General features: G+C 41.3%; 1 protein-coding gene across 2 annotated transcripts in view; it reads left to right on the forward strand.

Annotated features, from left to right (window-relative positions):
• The window catches only part of LOC138304313 (oocyte zinc finger protein XlCOF6-like), a 132,393-nt gene extending 112,205 nt beyond the window's left edge, over nt 1-20,188 (forward strand). The window contains exon 2 of one of the 2 annotated variants that reach the window (XR_011205548.1): nt 19,877-20,188. Coding sequence is in view for 1 of the 2 variants with exons in the window: in XM_069244265.1 (XP_069100366.1) it covers nt 1,738-3,603 (1,866 nt within the window). In the remaining variant the exon portion in view is untranslated. Of the gene's footprint in view, nt 1-1,718; nt 9,925-19,876 lie in introns of those variants that run through there. The other variant, XM_069244265.1, reaches the window with a different exon arrangement.
• Nucleotides 20,189-20,409: the final 221 nt, after the last annotated feature.

Consider the following 20,409-nt stretch of genomic DNA (forward strand, 5'->3'; position numbering starts at 1 on the left):
CTTCATATGATACCTCAGAGTGGAGAGCATGCCAATATGTTATGCTAACATACATTAACATAGGCAGCCGCATTTCTAATATAGATATTTATGAGAGCATTCTTTTCAAACTAAGAGCAATTGAACAGCAGCTAATATAACAGTTTTTTCTGACTTACTGATTAATCTACTATACTGTGAATACCAATATGAAGTCTAAGGCTCCTACGACGCAAAACTGAACAAAATGTCTCAGTTTTCATTTTGCTTATGTCTTGTGACCAAGTAGCCTTAACACAATTCCCCCTGGTTCCTTATTCTGAACATGATCTCCTTCATGGTAGCTAGTTTATGTATTTCATTGACCCATCGTTCGGTTCTGGTTTCCTTTGTTGCTTTCATTGTTTTAGGATTAGTCTTTTTACCCTTTGAGTCTATATTCTTGACCCATCGCATGGTTTCATAAGGAACCTTCTCTTCTAGGGTCAAACATTTGAACAAAATTAGAAGTCTGAATCTTATTTAGGAATTGAAGGGGCGACAAACATTCAGTGCTCCACTGTATTTAGAGTCTGGGGAAATGCCAGGTTTAGAGCAGAGGATCCTGGATTTGCTGGGACAGGTTTGGTTTCTCACCAGCTGTCCTGGCAGATTTCAACAAATTAGTCTCATGTCCTGGTTTTCAGAGAGGGCCCACTGAAACAATGGGATGAACGTGTGTATGCCTTCTAAAGCAGGACTAGTTGTTAACTGTAATTAACAGGCATGATACTGGCTTTAAAAATTGCATTATATTTATTTCCTTAGTGCGTCGTTGTGTGTGTTTCTATGTTAAGTGTTGTCATTGTGCCCTTCGGTTGATGTGAAGTGTTAGTCCGCCTTCTATTTTTGCCGAATGCCCCTGTTTGTGAATCAAAAAATCTGGTCATCCTAGGAATAAGCAACTGACTGGCAGCTCTACACTAAGGAGTCGCCAGATCACAGTGATGGTTGTCCTACAGTAATAAGGGTAGGGAAAATGCAGAATTACTCAACACCCAAGGAGAAAAATCCCTACATGCCATGGTCATTTATTGTTTTTGTTTATAGAAAAAAGAAACTCCCCCTTTGGGAGTTTGTTTCTATAAACGGAAGGTTTGCTGAGCGGTAGCGAGTTTGGTGAACTGAAACAGGGCATAGGGAGCCAGGTAGGTGGGCACCTATGCCTGGACCACAGCTCTTGTGGTGGACCAATGGATCCTCAGTGTCTTTTGACAAATGAACTCAAATTGGATAACTTTGTATAAGTGGATTTCGATGGAATGCATTTCCTCTGGTTTCAATTATGTGACATGATAGATACTTCAAAATACTAGAAAGGATAGGAGCTTTTTCCCTTCATAAATTGGCTCTTCCTTCACCAAATATTAATAAAGTTGGAAAAATTAATTGTGGTGTGCAGGAAGATGGAAGCCTGTTACAACTAGAGGAAAATGTACTTTGAATAACTTTTACAATTCTTTTATTCAACAAAGCTGAATTCAGGGGCTGTTGGCTTATCTTTCTTATAAGCTCTGTGGCAGCATCAGGTTTTCACCTTTTACATATAGCTAACGGTAGTCATAGAAATCTTCTTAAACCGGTACCAGTCTGTAATTAAAGTTTAATGTATGTTTTCTTCATAATGTTCTCCTGAAAAGTTGTTTTATATCTTGAGTTGCCATTTAATAGTTTGATTTGTTTTTCTTTTTATTCCGGAGGGGACCTACACCCTGAAATATGGAGGAGAATGATGCCGATGCTTGCACCAACCGTGAGAAAAGCAATACTACAAAGGATAATAGTGTGTCAACTTCAGCACTTACAGAACGGAAATTGTTTTCCTGCACACAGTGTGAAAAGACCTTTCCACACAAGGGACATCTTGTGTTACATCAGAGGACCCATGTGGTAGTAGGCTCATTTCCATGCACAGAATGTGAAATGGTCTTTCCTCGAAAGTCACACCTTATGATACATCAGAAAGTCCACGCTGTAGAGAGAACCTTTTCTTGTCCAGAGTGTAAAATGACATTTCCACGAAAGAGACTTCTTGTGGTACATCAAAGAATCCACAATGCGGAAACATCATTTACTTGCACACAGTGTGAAAGGACCTTCCAACGCAAGGCACAACTTGTGTTACATCTAAAAACCCACACTAGAGAGAGATCGTATTCTTGCACAATATGTGAAATGAGCTTTCCTCTAAAGGCACTACTTGCTGGACATCGACGAATCCACAATGTAACCAGATCTTTTTCCTGCACACATTGTGAAAGAAACTTTCCTCGAAAATCACTACTTGTGCTACATCAGAGAACCCACTTTAGAGAAAGATCATTTTCTTGTACAGAGTGTCAAATGAGCTTCTCTCGAAAATCACATCTCGTTGTACATTGTAGACTTCATGCTGCTACTAGATCATTTTCTTGCACAGAGTGTGAAATGAGCTTTCCCTTAAAGACACAGCTTATGTTACATCAGAAACTCCACACAGGAGAGAAAGTATTTTCTTGTGCACAATGTGGAAAGAGCTTTCCTCATCGGGGTCATCTTGTTTTACATGAGCGAATCCACATGGTGGATAAGCCAATGTCGAGCACAATGGATCACAGTAGGTTTAGTACGAAGGTGAGTTTTTTAAATCATCAGAGAATTTGTAGAGAAAAGATGCCCTATTCCTGCACTGAGTGTGGGAAGATCTTCAGTCAGATGGCCTTTTTGTTGCGACATCGGAGAATGCACACTGGAGAAAGGCCATTTTCTTGCCCTCAGTGTGGAAGATGTTTCAGTCAGAAGGGAAACCTTAGAACGCATCAGAGAAGAATTCATGCTAAGAGGTTTGAAGACTTTAACCTCGAAAGGCATCCAAATACAGCCCAGCTTAGAGATACGACCTACAAGAGGCACTTGAAAGCTTTTGCACAGACACGGTTTTCCCGTATACATACTTTTCAGAGAGGTCTCGTAGGGCACCAGAGAGTCCAAGCCAGACCCTACTCTTGCAAAGTGTGTGAGAAACGCTTCAGTCGATTATCTAATCTCATAAAGCATCAAAGAACAGACCTTTGCCATCTCCAGCTCAGGGATAATGATTCACAGAGAGGGAGATTCTACACAGGAAGCTTGTGCAGGAAACCTTTACTACTGGAAAATGAACCCACTGACAGTGAAAACGAAGAGGAGTATGATCTTTTAGAGAGGGTGAAATCCATCAACTGGGATCAGAAGAAGAAAAGGCATTCCCTTTGGGGACGCATTCATGCTGAAATACATACAAAAACTAATGTGAACAAGCACTTGGATAAAGAAGAGTCGGAGGCACCAGTTGTCCGTTCTCGGCCAGTTGTTCTGAAAGCACCAACATTCATTTTCACATCTCTCGCAGCTACGGCCCCACCAGCATCCTCTCCACCAAGAACAATGGTGGGGGAGGCCCCCAAAACACCCATTCAAGCTCCTACACTTTCTTCACTGTCGCTGCCTTTAATGCCTCTAGTTGAGCCACAGCCAGAATCTGACTCTGTAGTCGGTGTAGTTAAAACTTCTCATGTAGAAGGAAAAAAGGAAAATCCACTTCCAGATCAGAACATCCTTGCATAATGCATGTCATTCCCGTTTGTGCTTGTCTGTGTGGAAGGCTTGTTTAGGCACAGTCCTCCTACACACAAAATGCTGCTGAGTAACCATGAGGGAACAGGAACTAGAACTCCCGCAATTGCCTTCTTAGAATGATAGACATGAGAGTCAAAGACAGCACAAGGGTTATTTCCAATAAAATCCAGCCAGGTTGCTCTTTGTAGCCTCCTATACATGTGAGGAGGACCCTTGAGGAAATCTGCACTTTTCGGGACTAGGAAAACTGATGTTGGCCTTCTAGGCCTGAATTCCTCCAAACACGCACAGCATTCTCTTTTTATCTAGCTCCCTTACTAAACTTATTTATTTTAAGTATTTTATCTTTGCTGCTTTATAGCATAATAATTCAAAAGTCGACATCCCGAAATGAGATAAGGGTGCATGATTTTACTGAATAGGAAAATAACTTATTTGTGGAAGTTGATTTCGTTTGTGTGTTTGTATGAAATTTAAGAAGACATTTATTCTATTTCTTTGAAAGTGTTGAGCGGTCTGACACTGTGAAGCCTAGTCGTCCTGTATAAATGTTACAAATAAATTATTCATTCATATATTTCACAAGGTCTAGACTGCCAATTGTCAGCTGTTGGAAGCCACTATTTACAAACCATTTATGTTCCAGTCCAAAAGAAGCGTAAGATGTTACTGAGGTAATCAAGCAAACAGATTCCAGGAGCAATATGAGCAGTACAAAGGTGCAAAGATTTGAGGAGCAGATGGAGGTCTTGAGCCTGTATGCGGTCTGAATTCCTTTACCTCACATTAGTCAAAAACAGCAGACTCCAGTTGTTGCTATATTGGCTTCAGACATTGTTTGGTCTTTTTCCTGTTCAAGGGTTTCCAGTCCGCAGTCCTGGGGCCTTATATTGACATTTGTGTTGGCATGCATTCTCCATAGCTTTTTCTCTGCAACATGTACCAAGGCAGACCTTGCGTTCTATTTCCCCTACAGGTTGTTGATTGCATTAATACGCTAGGTTGTCTGATTTGTTTTTCGCCATAGTCGGAAAATAGGCTAAATATGACATCATGCTGTGTTTTCTTCGAAAATAATACCGACAACATTTATGCTGTTTAAAGTATCCTTCAGAACTGTAAAAAAGGAAAGCCTTCCTCAGGAGCCTTAGTGCTCACATCTGCAAACTCTCTGGGAACTTCGGAAAGTTGTAGGCACCTTTAAGGTCTACTCTCTCACAGTCCATATTTTTGAATTGTCAATTGAAGCACAGTCCAGGAGAGACCAGTTAACAAGTAAAACTGCTTTGTTTCAATGTTCTTAATTAGAATATTTTGGTGAACTTGACTTAGCATCCAGAGCGGGTGCCAGAGAAGTTCTAAACTTTAAAGGCTGTTACCTCAAAAAAGGCTGGTGAAGTGTTTTTGTTGGGGAACGAACACCCATCGGCTGTGCCATTTTATAGCCAAACAAAGGGAAGTAGAGTTTGTAGTTAGGTGTCCTGCCACAGTTTTGAACCAAGGTGTTTCCAGAAAAATGGTTAGTATGATAATTCCAGTGTGTCCAAAATAAGGCCACCCCGCCCTTTTACTAATGTGATACTGCCCTAAGATCTAGTTTGAAAGGAGAAAACAGAAGTGTCCCTCCATGGCTAGAAATATTGGTATTCAGTTAATCATAAGGTCCGGGATGCTACTGTTCAAGCAGGAGTATTGATGGCTCATCACACTTTCAGACCCAGAATGTCTCTTGGAGGTCTTTGTTTCTCTTGCTATGCAGACGTCTCTGAGTTCTAGTAAGCTTGACACAGTGTCCTTGTAACTCTGCAATTCGTCAAGAAAACCTCCATACTGGCTTCAGCCTACTGGGCCTTGTCCTTCAGGTGTGAAGACAGTTATTCTACATGCACGCCTAGCCAGACAGCTCATCCTCTTCTAGAGCAGTGCTCAGGCAACAAGGCATCCTTCAGGGTCTTATCCTTGGTTGTACCCTTGAAAGACACAGCAACAATCAGAGTTCTTTTTCTGCCTCTTTTCAGGTCGAGTGTTAGCGTTTCACATATTGTATACTTATACTGTGGGTTCAAGTGATTTCATTTGTTGGTTCCAGTGTCCTTTAAAAATCCTTGCTTGCTAGTGGTCAGTTCTGCCTCTTTGTCCTGCCTTTTTCTCTTTGGTAGCAGCACAAAGTACTGTAGAATTACGCCGTCCTGTTTATCTCTTCTGTAAGGGACTTTTTTTTTTTAGTATTTGCCTGTTTGTCTTAAACTGTGGGTGTGTTTTCAGTCCCTCCTCCCCACCAGCCCCCTCTGTAAACATAAACCAACAGCAGAGGGGGGCTTTTTCCAGGGCCAGCTCACCCTCGCTCTCTTTCTCTTGTTATTTTCAGTTTGTGTGGCAAGAAAAGTCCAGTCAGTAATTTACAATGCTAAGAACTCTAACTCGAGCAAACACGATACCATTGTATTCCAAATGCTTGTTTTTTTTAATCAGCAAGGCCCCCTTTTGCAGCCTCTGCACTTCATGTTTTATGAAGCTGTAAAGCGAGTGCCATGTTGATAAAAGAAAGGCGTGCGCCCGCTTCCTTTAAACTGTTCAGCTTAACAACAGGGCTGTTCAACTTTGGCAAGCGGTGCTGCTGCCGTTCTCCCCTGTCCCCCTTTTATAGGTGGGGCTAAGAGTGCATAGGGCTGGACAGGTCCTTGCTGTTACGTCAGAATCCCTGTGGCGCTCCCTGACTCAGGCATTCGGTATGTACAGGATGTGTGCTCACGCCTGTCTCTAGCATGTTGCCATCATGCGTGCTTCGGGGGTGGGGCCGGCATCAGTAGCCCATGCCTGGCGCATGCAGTTGCTAATGCGCTTGTCCAGCCTTGGCCAGGGAACGGACGGGCGTCAAGCAACTCCGGTGCGCGCAGACAGCACACAGTGCGGGGTTCATGAGAGGCCGACGGCAGCTTTGTGGAGGAACACTTATGAAAATGGCTCAAACATGGCAGCAGCTGTGCACTCATCCCCTCAGCAGACACCACGGGGGCCAAAGGCAGTTGCAGATAAGAGGTGTCTGGTTTCACAAGGGAGAAAACAGTGGCCTCTTTTGTTATTTATGGGGAAGTTGCATCCTGAGCTTCGAGTGAAGCAGCACTGAGAGCCTGCAATATGTCATCATATCAGCTACCAGCCTGCGGCAACATCTTTCAACTTGCTGCCCTTGCACCTTCTCAGTCTTTGCATTGTCCACATGTTCTTCTATATTGGCAGCCCCTCTGCGCTTATCCTGGGAATTAATTCTTATCTTGTCTGCAGCCTGCCCCTCTTCTCTATCATTTTGTATCTGACATTACTTACCTGAGTAAGGGCCCACGGTCCTGATGATCCCTTACCTCGCTGCGAGTACGCCGTTTGCCTTAGTGTTCCTATTATTGTTTTTACTCCACATTCACTGATACGTCTCACTCCCTGCACCACCTCGATAAGCTTCATTACACCATCCCTAGTCTAAATTAAATTTTTCTGTTTTTAAAACGCACATTTTGTTTCCCGGCGACCTCTCCCAAAGCTTAACTTAAAACACAAGTATTTTTAATCTATAGTTTCTGCAGGCACATTGCGTTCTGATTATATCATAGAACATTGCTTGAACAGGGAATGTCATTACCAAATGCTTGCTGTTGTAGTTTAAAAAATGTTTTTGTATGTGTTTTCCTGTTTTAAAAATGTTTTGTTTTGGTTCAGCATAATGTTGCGTTTCCTTGGGACGGGAGGGGGGGAACCTCGAGAGATTCCGTAGAAATGGGGAGCTGAGCAGGCAGGGGGTAAAGGAAGGGGTGGGGCTTACTAGCCAGGCATGTTTGGCATTTATTGCAGATATGAAGACATATTTTAGATAAGGGCGTGCCATGCTCACCTGCATGATTTAGGCCCAACCAGAGGTACATAAATAAAATAGCGCAAATAATAGCAGCAGTCGTTGCAAAACGCACACAGCGTCACTTGTGAGTGATTTTGTGGGTATAAAAATATTGTGATTTATTTTCTGTAGTGTGTATGACCTCCGACGAGGCGTGTAAGCACTTTTCGGCGCAGAGCACAAATTATTGTTTTGTATTGAGTAGTAACATATAAGTATGGATCCGATCTCACAAAAAGCTTTACAAAACATCCAATATCCCATATGTGTCCCATTAACATCTTATTTTTCTGCTACGTGTACACTGCAGCCAACGTCTTTTCTTCAAATCTGTATATGAGAGTTTATTTGTGTTGTAAGGTTCACAAGCTCCCTTATCTGCACTCCCTCCTTGTTTTATTTGTACCCTGAAGTGAGGCTCCTCTTGGCTCTGTTTTGTTCCAGTACTGTTCTCAAGGCTGCCGCAATGTTGTTATTACTTGGGAACGGGCATAAACATTGAGATGAGTCTTCATTTCAAGAATATTTTTGTAAAACATGTTCGGGATTAAAATATGCAGAGGAACAATAGCAAAAGTAATTTTTAAGACGAAAAATTAACAAAAGAAAATCTAATTCCTTCCTTCTACCCTTCGCCTCCCTGGTGCAACCCAGACATCAAGATCAAGCAAAATCATGAAAAGTTCACAGTGACATTTAGGCCCAGGGAGCTCATCCTCAGCTCGAAGCTAAGACCGATCAAGGCAGGGCTTAGGACTGTCAGTGGTTCACTTTTTTCACAACTGCACATGAAAGGCTGCAGCTGTCCTGTTGCATAGCCTCATGATGAAAGTTTACATCTGTGTGTATTCCCCATTGCTTAAATCGGGAATGTTTGGCGACAGAGTATTTATTTGACTTCATAGTCACAAGTTCGAATCTCGATGGTCTACTCAGCATTTCGTCCCTCTGGGGTAGATAAAATAAGCTACATTCACTTGGGTAACAATGTGCAATTTCAAGAATTAACATTTTCTGCATAATTTTGAATATGCCACATAATCCATCATTTGCTGCATAATATGCAGAATGTAACTGAAAAGATTTATTTCTAGCTCAAAAGGATCAAAAGTTACTAAATACGCTGTGATGCAGTGCAATTAGCATGAATTAGTATGGCAGATTTAAATTAGGATGCTAAATGACAACAGTTTCTTTTTTCCTGCAGATAGAAAAAGAAGGTAAATGGAAATTTTTTGTTATATGTAGGACCACTGGAATTATGTGTCAGAAAAAGACCAAATTATGAGGCAAGGTTGACCAATTTATGTGGCAAGAAAAGTGCAGTTATGAATTCACAATGCCAGTAGCTCTAACCCAAGCAAATGCGAGACCTATTGCATTGCAAATGCCTGTTATTGGTGTAGCAGAGACTCCTCACCATGGAATACTCTATAATATTCATAAAAGATTATCTACGTGCATGTATGGTCATATGGAGCACTTCTGTTGTTAACAGCTTATTTTGAAATAGTAACACAAATATTTAGAGGGCTTGCTTAAATAGGCAACATATCCAGTTTTTATTTCTTTAACCAATCAGCAAAATGAAACATAAAAGTACATCTGGCTGAAAATGCAGCAACTGTTTACCACTTTAAAAGAAAAACAAAAAGAAAGCAGGAAATGATGTGCTAATGCAAACACAATGAAACAGTGGAAACTGTCACTGTCCTCTTTACGAATCTTGGAGAGCGCGCATTCCTATCAGGGCCAACAGACCGCCAGTTACAAAGTGAGGATGATTCCCAATAAATTTATCCTTTTCTTAATCTGAAATGTTAATTTGCCAAAAACACACGTTTCTTTGTTTCCCTTGATATCTTCACACATCAGTTAACTTTTTCAGCCTTTTTAGTTTTTAGTGAAATTATTTGTCCTGATTTTTCTGGGGTGATTTCCACTTTCCTTTTTTTTCCCGCTCACTCGCCAGGCTTTAATTTATTGCATACGGGATGAGTGTGAAATCAGATAAATCCCAAATCAGTCCACAAATCCAAGTGATAGAAAGAAGATGATTTATTGAACTAACAGCTCAGCCACAGCTAATCCAACAGCCCTCTGATTCAAACAGACACATGCTTATGATAAATAGAGAACACATTTTAAAATGACATACTCATAGCAGTGTGTTTGAGAGTAAGACTGCCGGCTAGGGCCAGCACAGCAAACATCTGTGTAGGATACCATTCATCTTCCTCTCCTAAAGCAGCAAATCAAACCTTACAGTAAGTGCAAGGAATAAATAGAGAGGAAAACTTAACATAAATAATAAAAAAAGCAAACATAACAAAAAAAAAGCAAAATACAGGAAAAAAAATCAACACTCTCACCTATTAATCTGCCATTTCATCCATCCAGGACTTCATTTTGAATTAGGTTTCCTGCCCTTGAACAATTCAAAATGGTGTTCATCAGTAACTTGGTGGGGAGTTAGTTTATAAGCCACAGTCCTTTTAGTAATTTTATTCTTCAACAGCCACATGTTTCTCCTAAGTGGATGAACGCCTTCCTTAAGTGGCTTATTAAACCTTTCTACAGAGCCATTAGTTTCAGGATGATCTAAAGCACACCAGCGATGCTCAATTCCTTTCTTTTTAAGGAAAATGTGCAATGCATTTGAACAGGGTTAAACTGCGTTATCAGTCAAAATAGAGGTGGGTAAACTATCTGTACCAAACACCTCTCCTAGAAAGTTTATGACACCCCTTGCACTAAAGTTGCTAACCCACTACACTTCAGGCCATCTTTAAAATAGGTCAGTTCAAACAAAAATGCACAGGGTTCACCTGTAATTGGCCCCAAAATATCCATGGCCACCTATTCCCATGGTCCTGTAGGCAATCTATGTCAATGATTGGGTGATTTCTTGGCACATAATACCTTGTCACTATTGCAACAGTCTAGACACTCTCTAAGAAACCTATCACAAATAGTTTTGTTCCTCAGTGTCAGTAAAGTGCTAATTCTGTGTGCGGTTAAAGAGGTTAGGAGTGCTGATTTAGTATATGTAAAAATACTTTATTCGGTTGTTATCAGCAACCATAAAAGCACATACAAACAATTAAAAAGTTAACATAACTATATTAAGAGTTAAAGTCCGTGGGTGACGTACATCAGTTAGTGATAATAAAACAAGGAAACATATTCCCATTTATATTTTGCAAAACTGTTAAAAAAGGAGTATAAGACATTAAAAAACTTGTAAATAAAATACCTGCGGTATTATCTAAAAACCCTTTCTGGCTTTCAATACTGAGCATAGATAGAGTACAATACCATTGCAAATTTCAATAGATGGAAGAGTTTGTAGGTACAGATAAGCCGGGCGGCACTGACGTATTTGTAGAGATTTTAATAGCGGTATTAAACATTTCTTTCTCTGGCTAATATAAAATTTACAAAATAAGACTGTATGTATTTTGCTTTGTATTGAGACTGAGTCGCAGGGACAGTTCTCCAAATCAGTACTCCAATCATTCATAACAGGTAAACTAACCAAGCGATGGAATGTCTCTAGTCTTAAGCGAATGAGGACATAGCGGTGCCTGGGGTTCAGAACATACTGTAGATATGGTTCCATGCCGTCCGTCATCTGCATCAGTTGATTCCTCATTACACTAGGTATTTGCCCTTATATGGCCCACCTTAAATCAGCCAGATGGGTAAGGCATTCCATAATAAGATCTTTCCTGCTCAATGTTTCCATTATGTCTGGTGCGGCGTAGAAGTCCGGGTGACCCATGTCCATAAAAAAGTTCTTAATACAGTCCAACCAGGGAATTCGCAATGAATAATTTAAAATTAGACAATCTTTTAAAATCGCTCTGTTCAGGCTCGCGTACTCTGAAGACCAAACCTTATGCCATAACAATACTGGTTGTATCCTTATTAAATCTGCAATGTGCGTAACCCCCAATTCTGAATGACACACAAATGATGAAGTGGATTTTCAAACATTTAAAAGTGACTTTAAAAAATAATTTTCCGCTATCTGCAGAACATTGCACTTTTTATGTCCCCATAGGCCATCCCCATGCATGGCATCAGAGGCACATTTAGCACTATAAATTGTCAGCATGTCTTTTGGGGTAATACTCACTACTCATTTAGAAAAGTGTTTTATAGCCATATTGGTTTTAATGAACTGTAATTTTCTAGAGCTAATACATTGGGACCAAGTGCCTTTGTTATCAAACAGAATTCCCAGGTACGAGACTGTTGATGTAATATTTATTCTCTCCCCCTTTATTGTGATGCAGCAGTTCTTGGTAGTCTTAGTGCCACATTTCCTCCCATATGTTTTAGATCAATTAACTCTAAGCCCTAATTCTTCCATGTGATTAGCAAAGGCTGCCAGAAGACGCTGCCAGAAGACGCTGCAAAGCTAGTGGGGTTTGTGCCATAAGAACGGTGGCGGCGGCATACAAAAGAGCTGGTATCGGTTGATGGCCAGTTTGGGGTAAATCCTTGCATTTATTAACTAGCAATGACTCAAGTTTGTTTATGTATAATGAAAAAAGGAATGGCGCTCATACACAGCCTTGTCGTACCCCTTGATTTATATCAAAAGAGCTGGTTGTTCTGCTTTCCTACATATCTCCTATCGGAGCTTACAGAACCTCCCTGGAATGCACTTCTGAGTTCAAAGAAGACCTTTATTGTTGTTAATTCTCCCCCACCCACAAGTTCTTGAGAGACGAAATTAGTAGATTTCAAGCACACAACGTAGTCGCAGCAATGAAAGCAAAATATATCACAGTACTTCTCAGTTGCAATGTACACAGCAAATATATATGATTATAGCATAGCAAAGCATAAAAGTCAAATTCATCACCGTATGGGCTTTGCGGCAGGGCCTATATTTTCAGCTTCATCTTTCTGGGGTCTGCAAGTTGATGACTCCGGTCAACTGCGAGAAAGAGATTATCTACCCAAACGGGAGACTGGCAACTGACGTCTAGCTCCAGCCTGAAGTCAAGCAGATTCGAATCCCACTCACTGTAGCCCAGAGTCATCCTTAAAAGCAAACTCAGTGTGAGACTTGAACGACCTTGGAGAATGGCCAGTTCTCTTGAGCCATTCCGGTCTCAGACTGGATTGCGAGGTAAACACAAAATCTACGTGCTCTTATCAGCTAAGGTCTGGTGTGAAGAAAACAGCTTGGTCCATCTTGTGGAAAAACACAGCTTGGAAGAATACAGACATCTGTAATGTCTCAACTGAAATGTCTAACTCCATGTTAAAGCCAATAGGGAGCTAATCTAAATATCAAATGTAATGTCTAATGTCATGTCAAAGCCAATAGGCAGCTAAACTGAATACAGAATGTAATGGCTAATGCCATGTCAAAGCCAATAGGCAGCTGAACTGAATACAAAATGTAATGGCTAATGCCATGTCAAAGCCAACAGGTGGCTAAACTGAATACAGAATGTAATGGCTAACTCCATGTTAAAGCCAATAGGCAGCTGAACTGAATAAAACATATAGGGCCTGATTCTGACCCCGGCGGTTCCTTACCGCCGGGGCCAGGGTCGGCGGGAGCACCGCCAACAGGCTGGCGGTGCCCCTCAGGGCATTCTGACCGCAGCGGTTTTGCCGCGGTCAGAAGTGGAAAACCGGCGGTCTCCCGCCGGTTTTCCGCTGCCCTGGGAATACCCCATGGCGGCGCAGCTTGCTGCGCCACCATGGGGGATTCTGACAGCCCATACCGCCATCCTGTTCCTGGCGGTTCTCCTGCCAGGAACAGGATGGCGGTATGGGTTGTCGTGGGGCCCCCGTAAGAGGGCCCCACTTTGTATTTCAGTGTCTGCATTGCAGACACTGAAATACGCGACGGGTGCCACTGCACCCGTCGCACCTTCCCACTCCGCCGGCTCAATTCTGAGCCGGCGTCCTCGTTGGAAGGGTCTTTTGCACTGGGCTGGCGGGCGGCCTTTTGGCGGTCGCCCGCCAGCCCAGTGCAAAAGCCAAAATACCCTCAGCGGTCTTTCGACCGCGGAGCGGTATTTTGGAGGGGGGAAGTCTGGCGGGCGGCCTCCGCCGCCCGCCAGACTCAGAATGACCCCCATAATGTGCTACTGGTGAACATTGAGCAACTAATATGCACAGTGGTGAAACACAAAGTCATTGGTCAAACACAATTAATAGCATCACACTGGTGCATTCCCCATGCACCCCAAACCTTATCTTTGCTGTACTTCCAGAGTATAATTCCATTATAAAGTGCATTATTGTTTCATCTACCCCCAGGCGAGTCAAAGTGAGCCATAATTTGCTGTGAATCACACAATCCAATGCTCATTTAGTATTACAGTGCAAGCTCTGAATAACTGGGGGATGGACAAGTATATCCTCTGCAACTTCTGTCTCTCTTCAGTAACCCTGTTGTAAAATCTGGGAACTTGTTAGGGTGAATTGTCATGAGAGTGGATTTTATTAAAGTTAATGCTCATCAGTACCACACTGTGTCACATGCAGGAAGAGATATGCTGAAATCTCTAGGTAGAAATTTGGTACTGTCATGGGCATTGGGTTCAGCTCGCCTCAAAATTTCTTAATTAAATACAAAGAAATTGCTCTAAAATAATTCTCATTTGGTGAACACATGTATTAAGTATTTTAAAATGGTTAAGCTAGAAATACAAATGTTCACTTCCTACTAAATTGTTCTTATCAAAAGATCTCACTCTTGTAATATGCGACCTTGATACAGCTATCTTCACCTAATGCCTACCACAATAAATTCCCTCTGGAATATTTAGCCATTCTCATGTAAAACTCTTAACTGTAATAGAGCCCACAAATTCATTCTCATTGCTTAAAGTCAGTGCACTTGAATTATTTGATTCTGCAGCTGTGACGTTTTTCGCATACCTATGACTTTGCCACATTCGCCACATAATCCATCATCTGCTGCATAACCTGCAGATTTTAACAAAAAATAGTTCTAGCTCAACCGATCAAAAGTTACTGAAATCACAGTGATCTTTGTTACCACCTAGTGGAAGGCTATATGCAAAGGTTGACTGGTCATCTTTCAGTTGTTTGTTAGTGTATTATTTGGATGTTATACTGGTACTAATGAAGTGAAACCTCTGCCTAGACAGTCTTAACATGTGAAAAAATGACAATGGCATGCAGTAATACTTCCATAAGGTATGGGCTCGTTATGCCCCATAATTTGCTTTTCTTGCCGCATACTTTTTTAACCCTGCCTCATAATTTGGTCCTTCCCTGATGCATAATTCCACTGGCGCTGCTTAAAGTATGTTTGGTGAAAGTAGGTTGTAAGGAATGATATTCACTGCTAATTGAAGCTGCTGTACTCTACAAGTAAATATAGTTCAGTTATTTCAGATTAACCTGGATCATATTATTCTGTATGGGAAAAGGCAAAAGGGAGCATAAAAATGAGGGGCCCCTCTGAGAATCTTTTCAAGTGCTTCCCAGTGCAGTGTAAGTCCACCAGGACACATTCAGTGGCATTCACGCCCATTCAATGCATGCTGTGCCATGTCAAGCCTTGGGGTATTGGGAGGCTCCTAGTTCACCTGAAAGGCCATCTGCATCCATATGCCTCATTCAAAGCATTTGTTTTGTCTGAGCTGTGCCCTGACTGGAATGAGGTGTCTGAAATCAAAGGTGGCCCAGCTAAATCAGGCCACTCTGCATCACCAGACTCAGAAGCTCAAAACAAAGATAACAGTTCCTTCTGTGTCACTTCACATGTTAGTTAAGGGATGAAGCTAGATATGGACTGTTTTCTTTCTTCAGCTCTACACGTATGTGCATTTTGTAAGCATGAATGGAAGCTTAATTTCAGCTGGTGGTTTCCGGTGCTTAATTGTCAACACCAGGGCTTGTAACAGTCTGCCACATGGTGGCGCTATTTGTCTAATTTGAAGGTGAGCACATCAGCAGTTGTTTATTAATTCAATATAGATAAAAATAGCTATTGACTTCCACCCAAACTATGCTTATAGTTTTGTGCATGTGGAATAGGCTGAATTGTCACACTTTTATGACTGTGATGATTAGTAACTTTGTTGGTACTGCCATTGGCAGAGCTGGGAGGGGCAATATGTGGTGCAAGCTGCAGTGGGCCGCCTAAGTAAGGCCTGTGCACTTTTTTTATTATTAAATTTGACAAATTATGCAGTGGATGTGAGTACACTGATAATGATCATTTATACAGGAGGAGCTATGATATGAGAATCCAAATACTACCAAGTAGGAAACGCATGCACCACGGGTGTGCTGTTTGGTGTGTTTCACGTGTTTACATGTTTAAAAGTTTTAAATGTAGTATGTCTGGTACTGTTGAGTGAGAAAGTACTTTAGTCTGTCAGTCCTGATATTCACGAGTGGGGTGCAGTTAGCAAATAGGTGGCACCACACCCACAAACAACATATATAGCGGCCCATTACAAATGGGGGCTATGATAACTATGCCTCTCTTGTATTTCCACAGGTATCAATGACGGACGCCATAAACGATAGGTATCATCTTATGGCACCACATTAGTAAGGTGAATTGCACCATATCACAGAGCATGTATTATTTATGCTTTCACTAGAGGTAGTCAAACAAGAACTGGCACCAGGGAGTCCACCTTGGTCCTAAAACACGTAGACTAGGAAGTCAGGTACATTACATCCCCCACTTCCGCAGCCCCTTTTTAATCATACCGCCTCCAAGAGATCTATTAAATCATTGGAATTAATAGGGAACAGGTATTTTTAACTCACCCTAGACCCCACCATTCCCATCCCTCCTGTGATTCACATTGACGAGACTACATCAGTGCTCCCACGTATTCCGTAAGTCGTAGCATGCCCCGCTCCATAGTGGAACGGGAAGAAACCCAATGATAAAGCATGCCACCAAGGGTAACCCTGGTGGGTGAGGGTTTTTTCTAACCAGAAAATCTTTTTTCCTGTCCATCCTGTGGTAGTTCTTTTAGCTGGGCCTCTTTTGTAATGTTAAACATTTATATAGGACACAATACAAATTGAATTGCTTTGGTCATTCATTATTAATCTTTTTAGAGGGTACCAGTTTTATCAGCTTTACAAATACAGTAAATCATTTTAAAATGTAAGGATTCAAACTTAAGAATTTCAGGTTGCAGGGATCTATTTGCGAGAGATACATGAATTATTTTACCCTCCCTCTGTTATAACCTGCAATTTACACAAGGTTCCCAGCAAGAAATGCATTAACCCACTGAGCTACCTCCCAGCAATGTAAACTGGTCAACAAAATGCTCTCCATTTTGGCATAATAACATCCTAAGGTGATTTTAGACAGTTCAAAGTTTAGATCCCTGAAGCAAGTGTGTTAACCACCTTATCTATCTTACCAGTAATACACCTTGAGTCTTGATGGATGCACAGATTTCTACAGCAGAGGACTTGATACCACAAGCCTTTGTAAAAAGTAAGCCTTCAATAAATTGTCAGAGTAACTTTACTATGTAGTATGGCCCAGCGAGTTAAACACTTATCGCTAATATATATGGTGAGCAGAGGACACATTTTCAAAGACAACATGATGAACTGCACGATCCTCCCTTCCAGGGTTGGTAAATTGAACATAATTTCATTGGTTCATTGTAATACTAGTTATGTGTACCACTTAGAGACCTCTGAAGCGAGTTATGAAACGCTGCACAAAAACCATATTATTGTTATAGCCCTTATCACTAAGCCGAGTTTTTAAAAATGACACATATGTACTGGCAGCTCTCTGGCTCGCCGTCTTTAACTGCCCCTTCTGACACCATCCGTTGTAACTCCATACCCTTTTGCAACTGTCGTCCATTTTTATGTGTTACCTACATACATGTTCCCTCATTTAATGTACTGTTTAAGATCTTTTAAGGAAACTGGGCCACAAAATGACCGCTGTGTTTGCCTCTGTACAATAGCCTATGAAGGAAAGACAACAGTGAAATAGGCGGAAGCTGCGTTATTCTCAATAAGCAGTGAGATGCTTGCTGTCACCTCATCGCCTACAAGGGTGTGACTCTGTTGCTATGCACACGTTTCTCAAGATGCTTTGCTAGGCGCTGGCTTCTATCCGCACAAAGTACTTTCACACTTTGAATAGGTACACTTCAGTTATCAGTGGATGAATAACAGTGAAAATTAGACAAGTATTTTGGGATTCAATTGTGCTCCAAACAGCTAGCACAGCAGAAGATTAAAAATCGGAGGGCTTCAAGTAATCCCGCGGGGTGCACCAGGTTCTGGCCAAAAGAAGCACTATGTAGATAAAAGAGTTTTTTTGTAAGCAGAAAAATATTTATTGCATTTTAAAAAAAGGTAACAGAACTTGACTGCAATATTTAAATAAGTCTAGACATATTTAACCATTGCCAACTTAATATAATAATTGTGAAAATATCTGAGGGGGGCAGATGATCATTTTTTTCTCCAATGTGGAGATGCGGCATTAAAAGTTTGAAAACCTCTGCCTTTGAGGGAACACAGGCTGCAAGTCACTCTGTAGCCTCTACTGGTTCTATCCCTTCAGCGTTACACAACTTCTCCAACTCTTGTCTGACGGGCTCTTGCAAACTGAGTGTTAGCTTTCTTACATGTGAAACTATAGGTAGAGCCGCTCTTCTGAGCTTTCTCTTTTGAATATATTTTTAAGCAACCTAATTCGAGAAATTATTTTTCAGATCAAGACTTTTCTTCACTCACTTGCAGTTGAGCCAGTGCTTCAGTATTTGGGCTAAGGATAAATCCTTTTTATACCGACCAACCAACAATGTTATCTCCTCTTACAGACACATAGTTTATCCACATCATGCATCCCTTTATACTGTATCTCACCATGAAAACAACCTTGCATTTTAATCTTCTGACTTCCATACCCCAGCAAGGTTTCTAAAGCAATAATAGTCCAAAGAGGACATCAGCTCAACCTTTGTGCCATTTATCTTCACCCAATCCATTGAGTGTCTTGTGTCTTTACCATCCATCTGCAAGGCAGTTTCATCACACATTTACTCTACTACCTTGCTGTTTCTTTTGACATATTTGTTACTCCTGCAGATATCATCAAGCGACCCTTCTTTCCACATTTGTTACATATGGCTTTAACTGCTGGGCATGCTTTCGAAAATGGCATGTGCCTTATTTGTCCTCAATAAAACATTGTCCCTTGAATCCACTATCCATCCCTTTTTTCTTCTCCCACTTCTTATTTGGCATTTACTTATTCCTTGTTTCCAGAACCTTTTTTTATCTCTTTCACACGAAACATCATATGTTCTATTTGATTGGCTACAGCCAAGATTTCACTAAGAGGGGGGTTCATCCAAAGCTCTGATTCTCTCATTACCCAGCCACCTAAATTGGCAACTCGCAGCTAGATTTCTTAGAGCCGATACATACTCCACCAGAGTGTTCCCATCTTGTGTTCTTTTGCCAAAGTGATAATGTTGTAGTATTGTTCTTACTCTTGGTAGAAAGTGAATGCACAGGCACCTGCTGATAACCAACGTGAAGCAAAGTGACAATATGCAACACAACATGCAAAGCCAGTACCAGCTTCACTACCATAACTGAGCTGCAAAATTGTACTGCCTTTGCACAGATCCGATTTAATCACCTGCAGTTTTTTATAGTTATTAACTCTGTTGAGAACAGCATTTAACCTAAAGCATTGTCTCTAGTTTTAATCATGGTAAATGCCAAACTAGATTTTAATGTTTCCTCCTGTCCTTCTTTGTAAATGCAGCTTTTTCCACAATAGTGCTCGTTGACCAATTGAAACAATTGGGAATAATAATGTATGAAAAAGGAGGAGATGAAGATCTGGCCCACACACTACTGGTATTGACTTTGCTTTTGATTTATTTAGTTGTGTTCAAGAAGTACAGTGACGGTGTGATATATATTATGTCCCTATAATCTACTGTTATCTATGACTGCAACTTTTTGTTGAACGATCTGAAGATCAATAAAGATGCATTTAAGAAAAAAAAGTGAAGCTCCTTCAACTCAACATCCATTAATCCCCTGAGCAGGAGAATGGGCAGCTTGAGTCACTGAGACATAATGCCAGTCAGATTTCACCTTATAGCATCAGGGTTTCCAGTTGCACAGCTCTTTCAAATCACTATGATCGATCCTTATGGCATTCTGCCTCCATTTATGGAATTCCTTCCTATAGAGAAAGGGGAGGACTTCAAGGAGCATGAAGGAGGGTACAATTTCCTCTGACAGTATCATTGGTGCAACCTGAAACAATGCTGATGTGCCTGCTGTTGACATGATCACTTTATGAGATTACTTATTTCTCTCTCACCGCAGGCCTAGCAGAAGATGCTATAGCTTCCTTTTAATGGTCCCTACTTCTGTGGGTCGCATGTCGATGAGAGGAACCGCAAGATGACATTAGAAGCAGACACTTTGAAGTTGGTACAGATGGATAAAAGTAAGGAGTTCCCCATGGTTCAGTATGGAAAGAGAAGAAAACATGCGCGTATGCCATACTGAAAACGACCACTTCAAAAACATTGCAAACAGGAGCTTTTTCAGAGTCACACTCCTCCTTGGGGGAGGCAACATCAGTCTCTTGAAGAAAAGCTCATCAAAAGCCATGGCTTCCTCATACTCCCATCAAGTAGCACCTAGGTGAAAGGGAGTACTCCAACCGTCTTGCAATGTCACAGAAGTTTGAAAACAACAAACAGGTGTTGGGTATTGTACAGAATGTGTGAAGAATCATGTTTTCGTATGCTCAAATAAAAACTTTGCCAGGGTCGTTCAGTCACGTGGGCCCCTTGAGTGAGGCCTTTTGCAGTGCTCTTATCAGAAAGCAGAGTCTGTACCACTTTGTGTGA

This window comes from Pleurodeles waltl, chromosome 7 (assembly GCF_031143425.1).
Source record: "Pleurodeles waltl isolate 20211129_DDA chromosome 7, aPleWal1.hap1.20221129, whole genome shotgun sequence".
NCBI classification, from domain to species: domain Eukaryota; kingdom Metazoa; phylum Chordata; class Amphibia; order Caudata; family Salamandridae; genus Pleurodeles; species Pleurodeles waltl.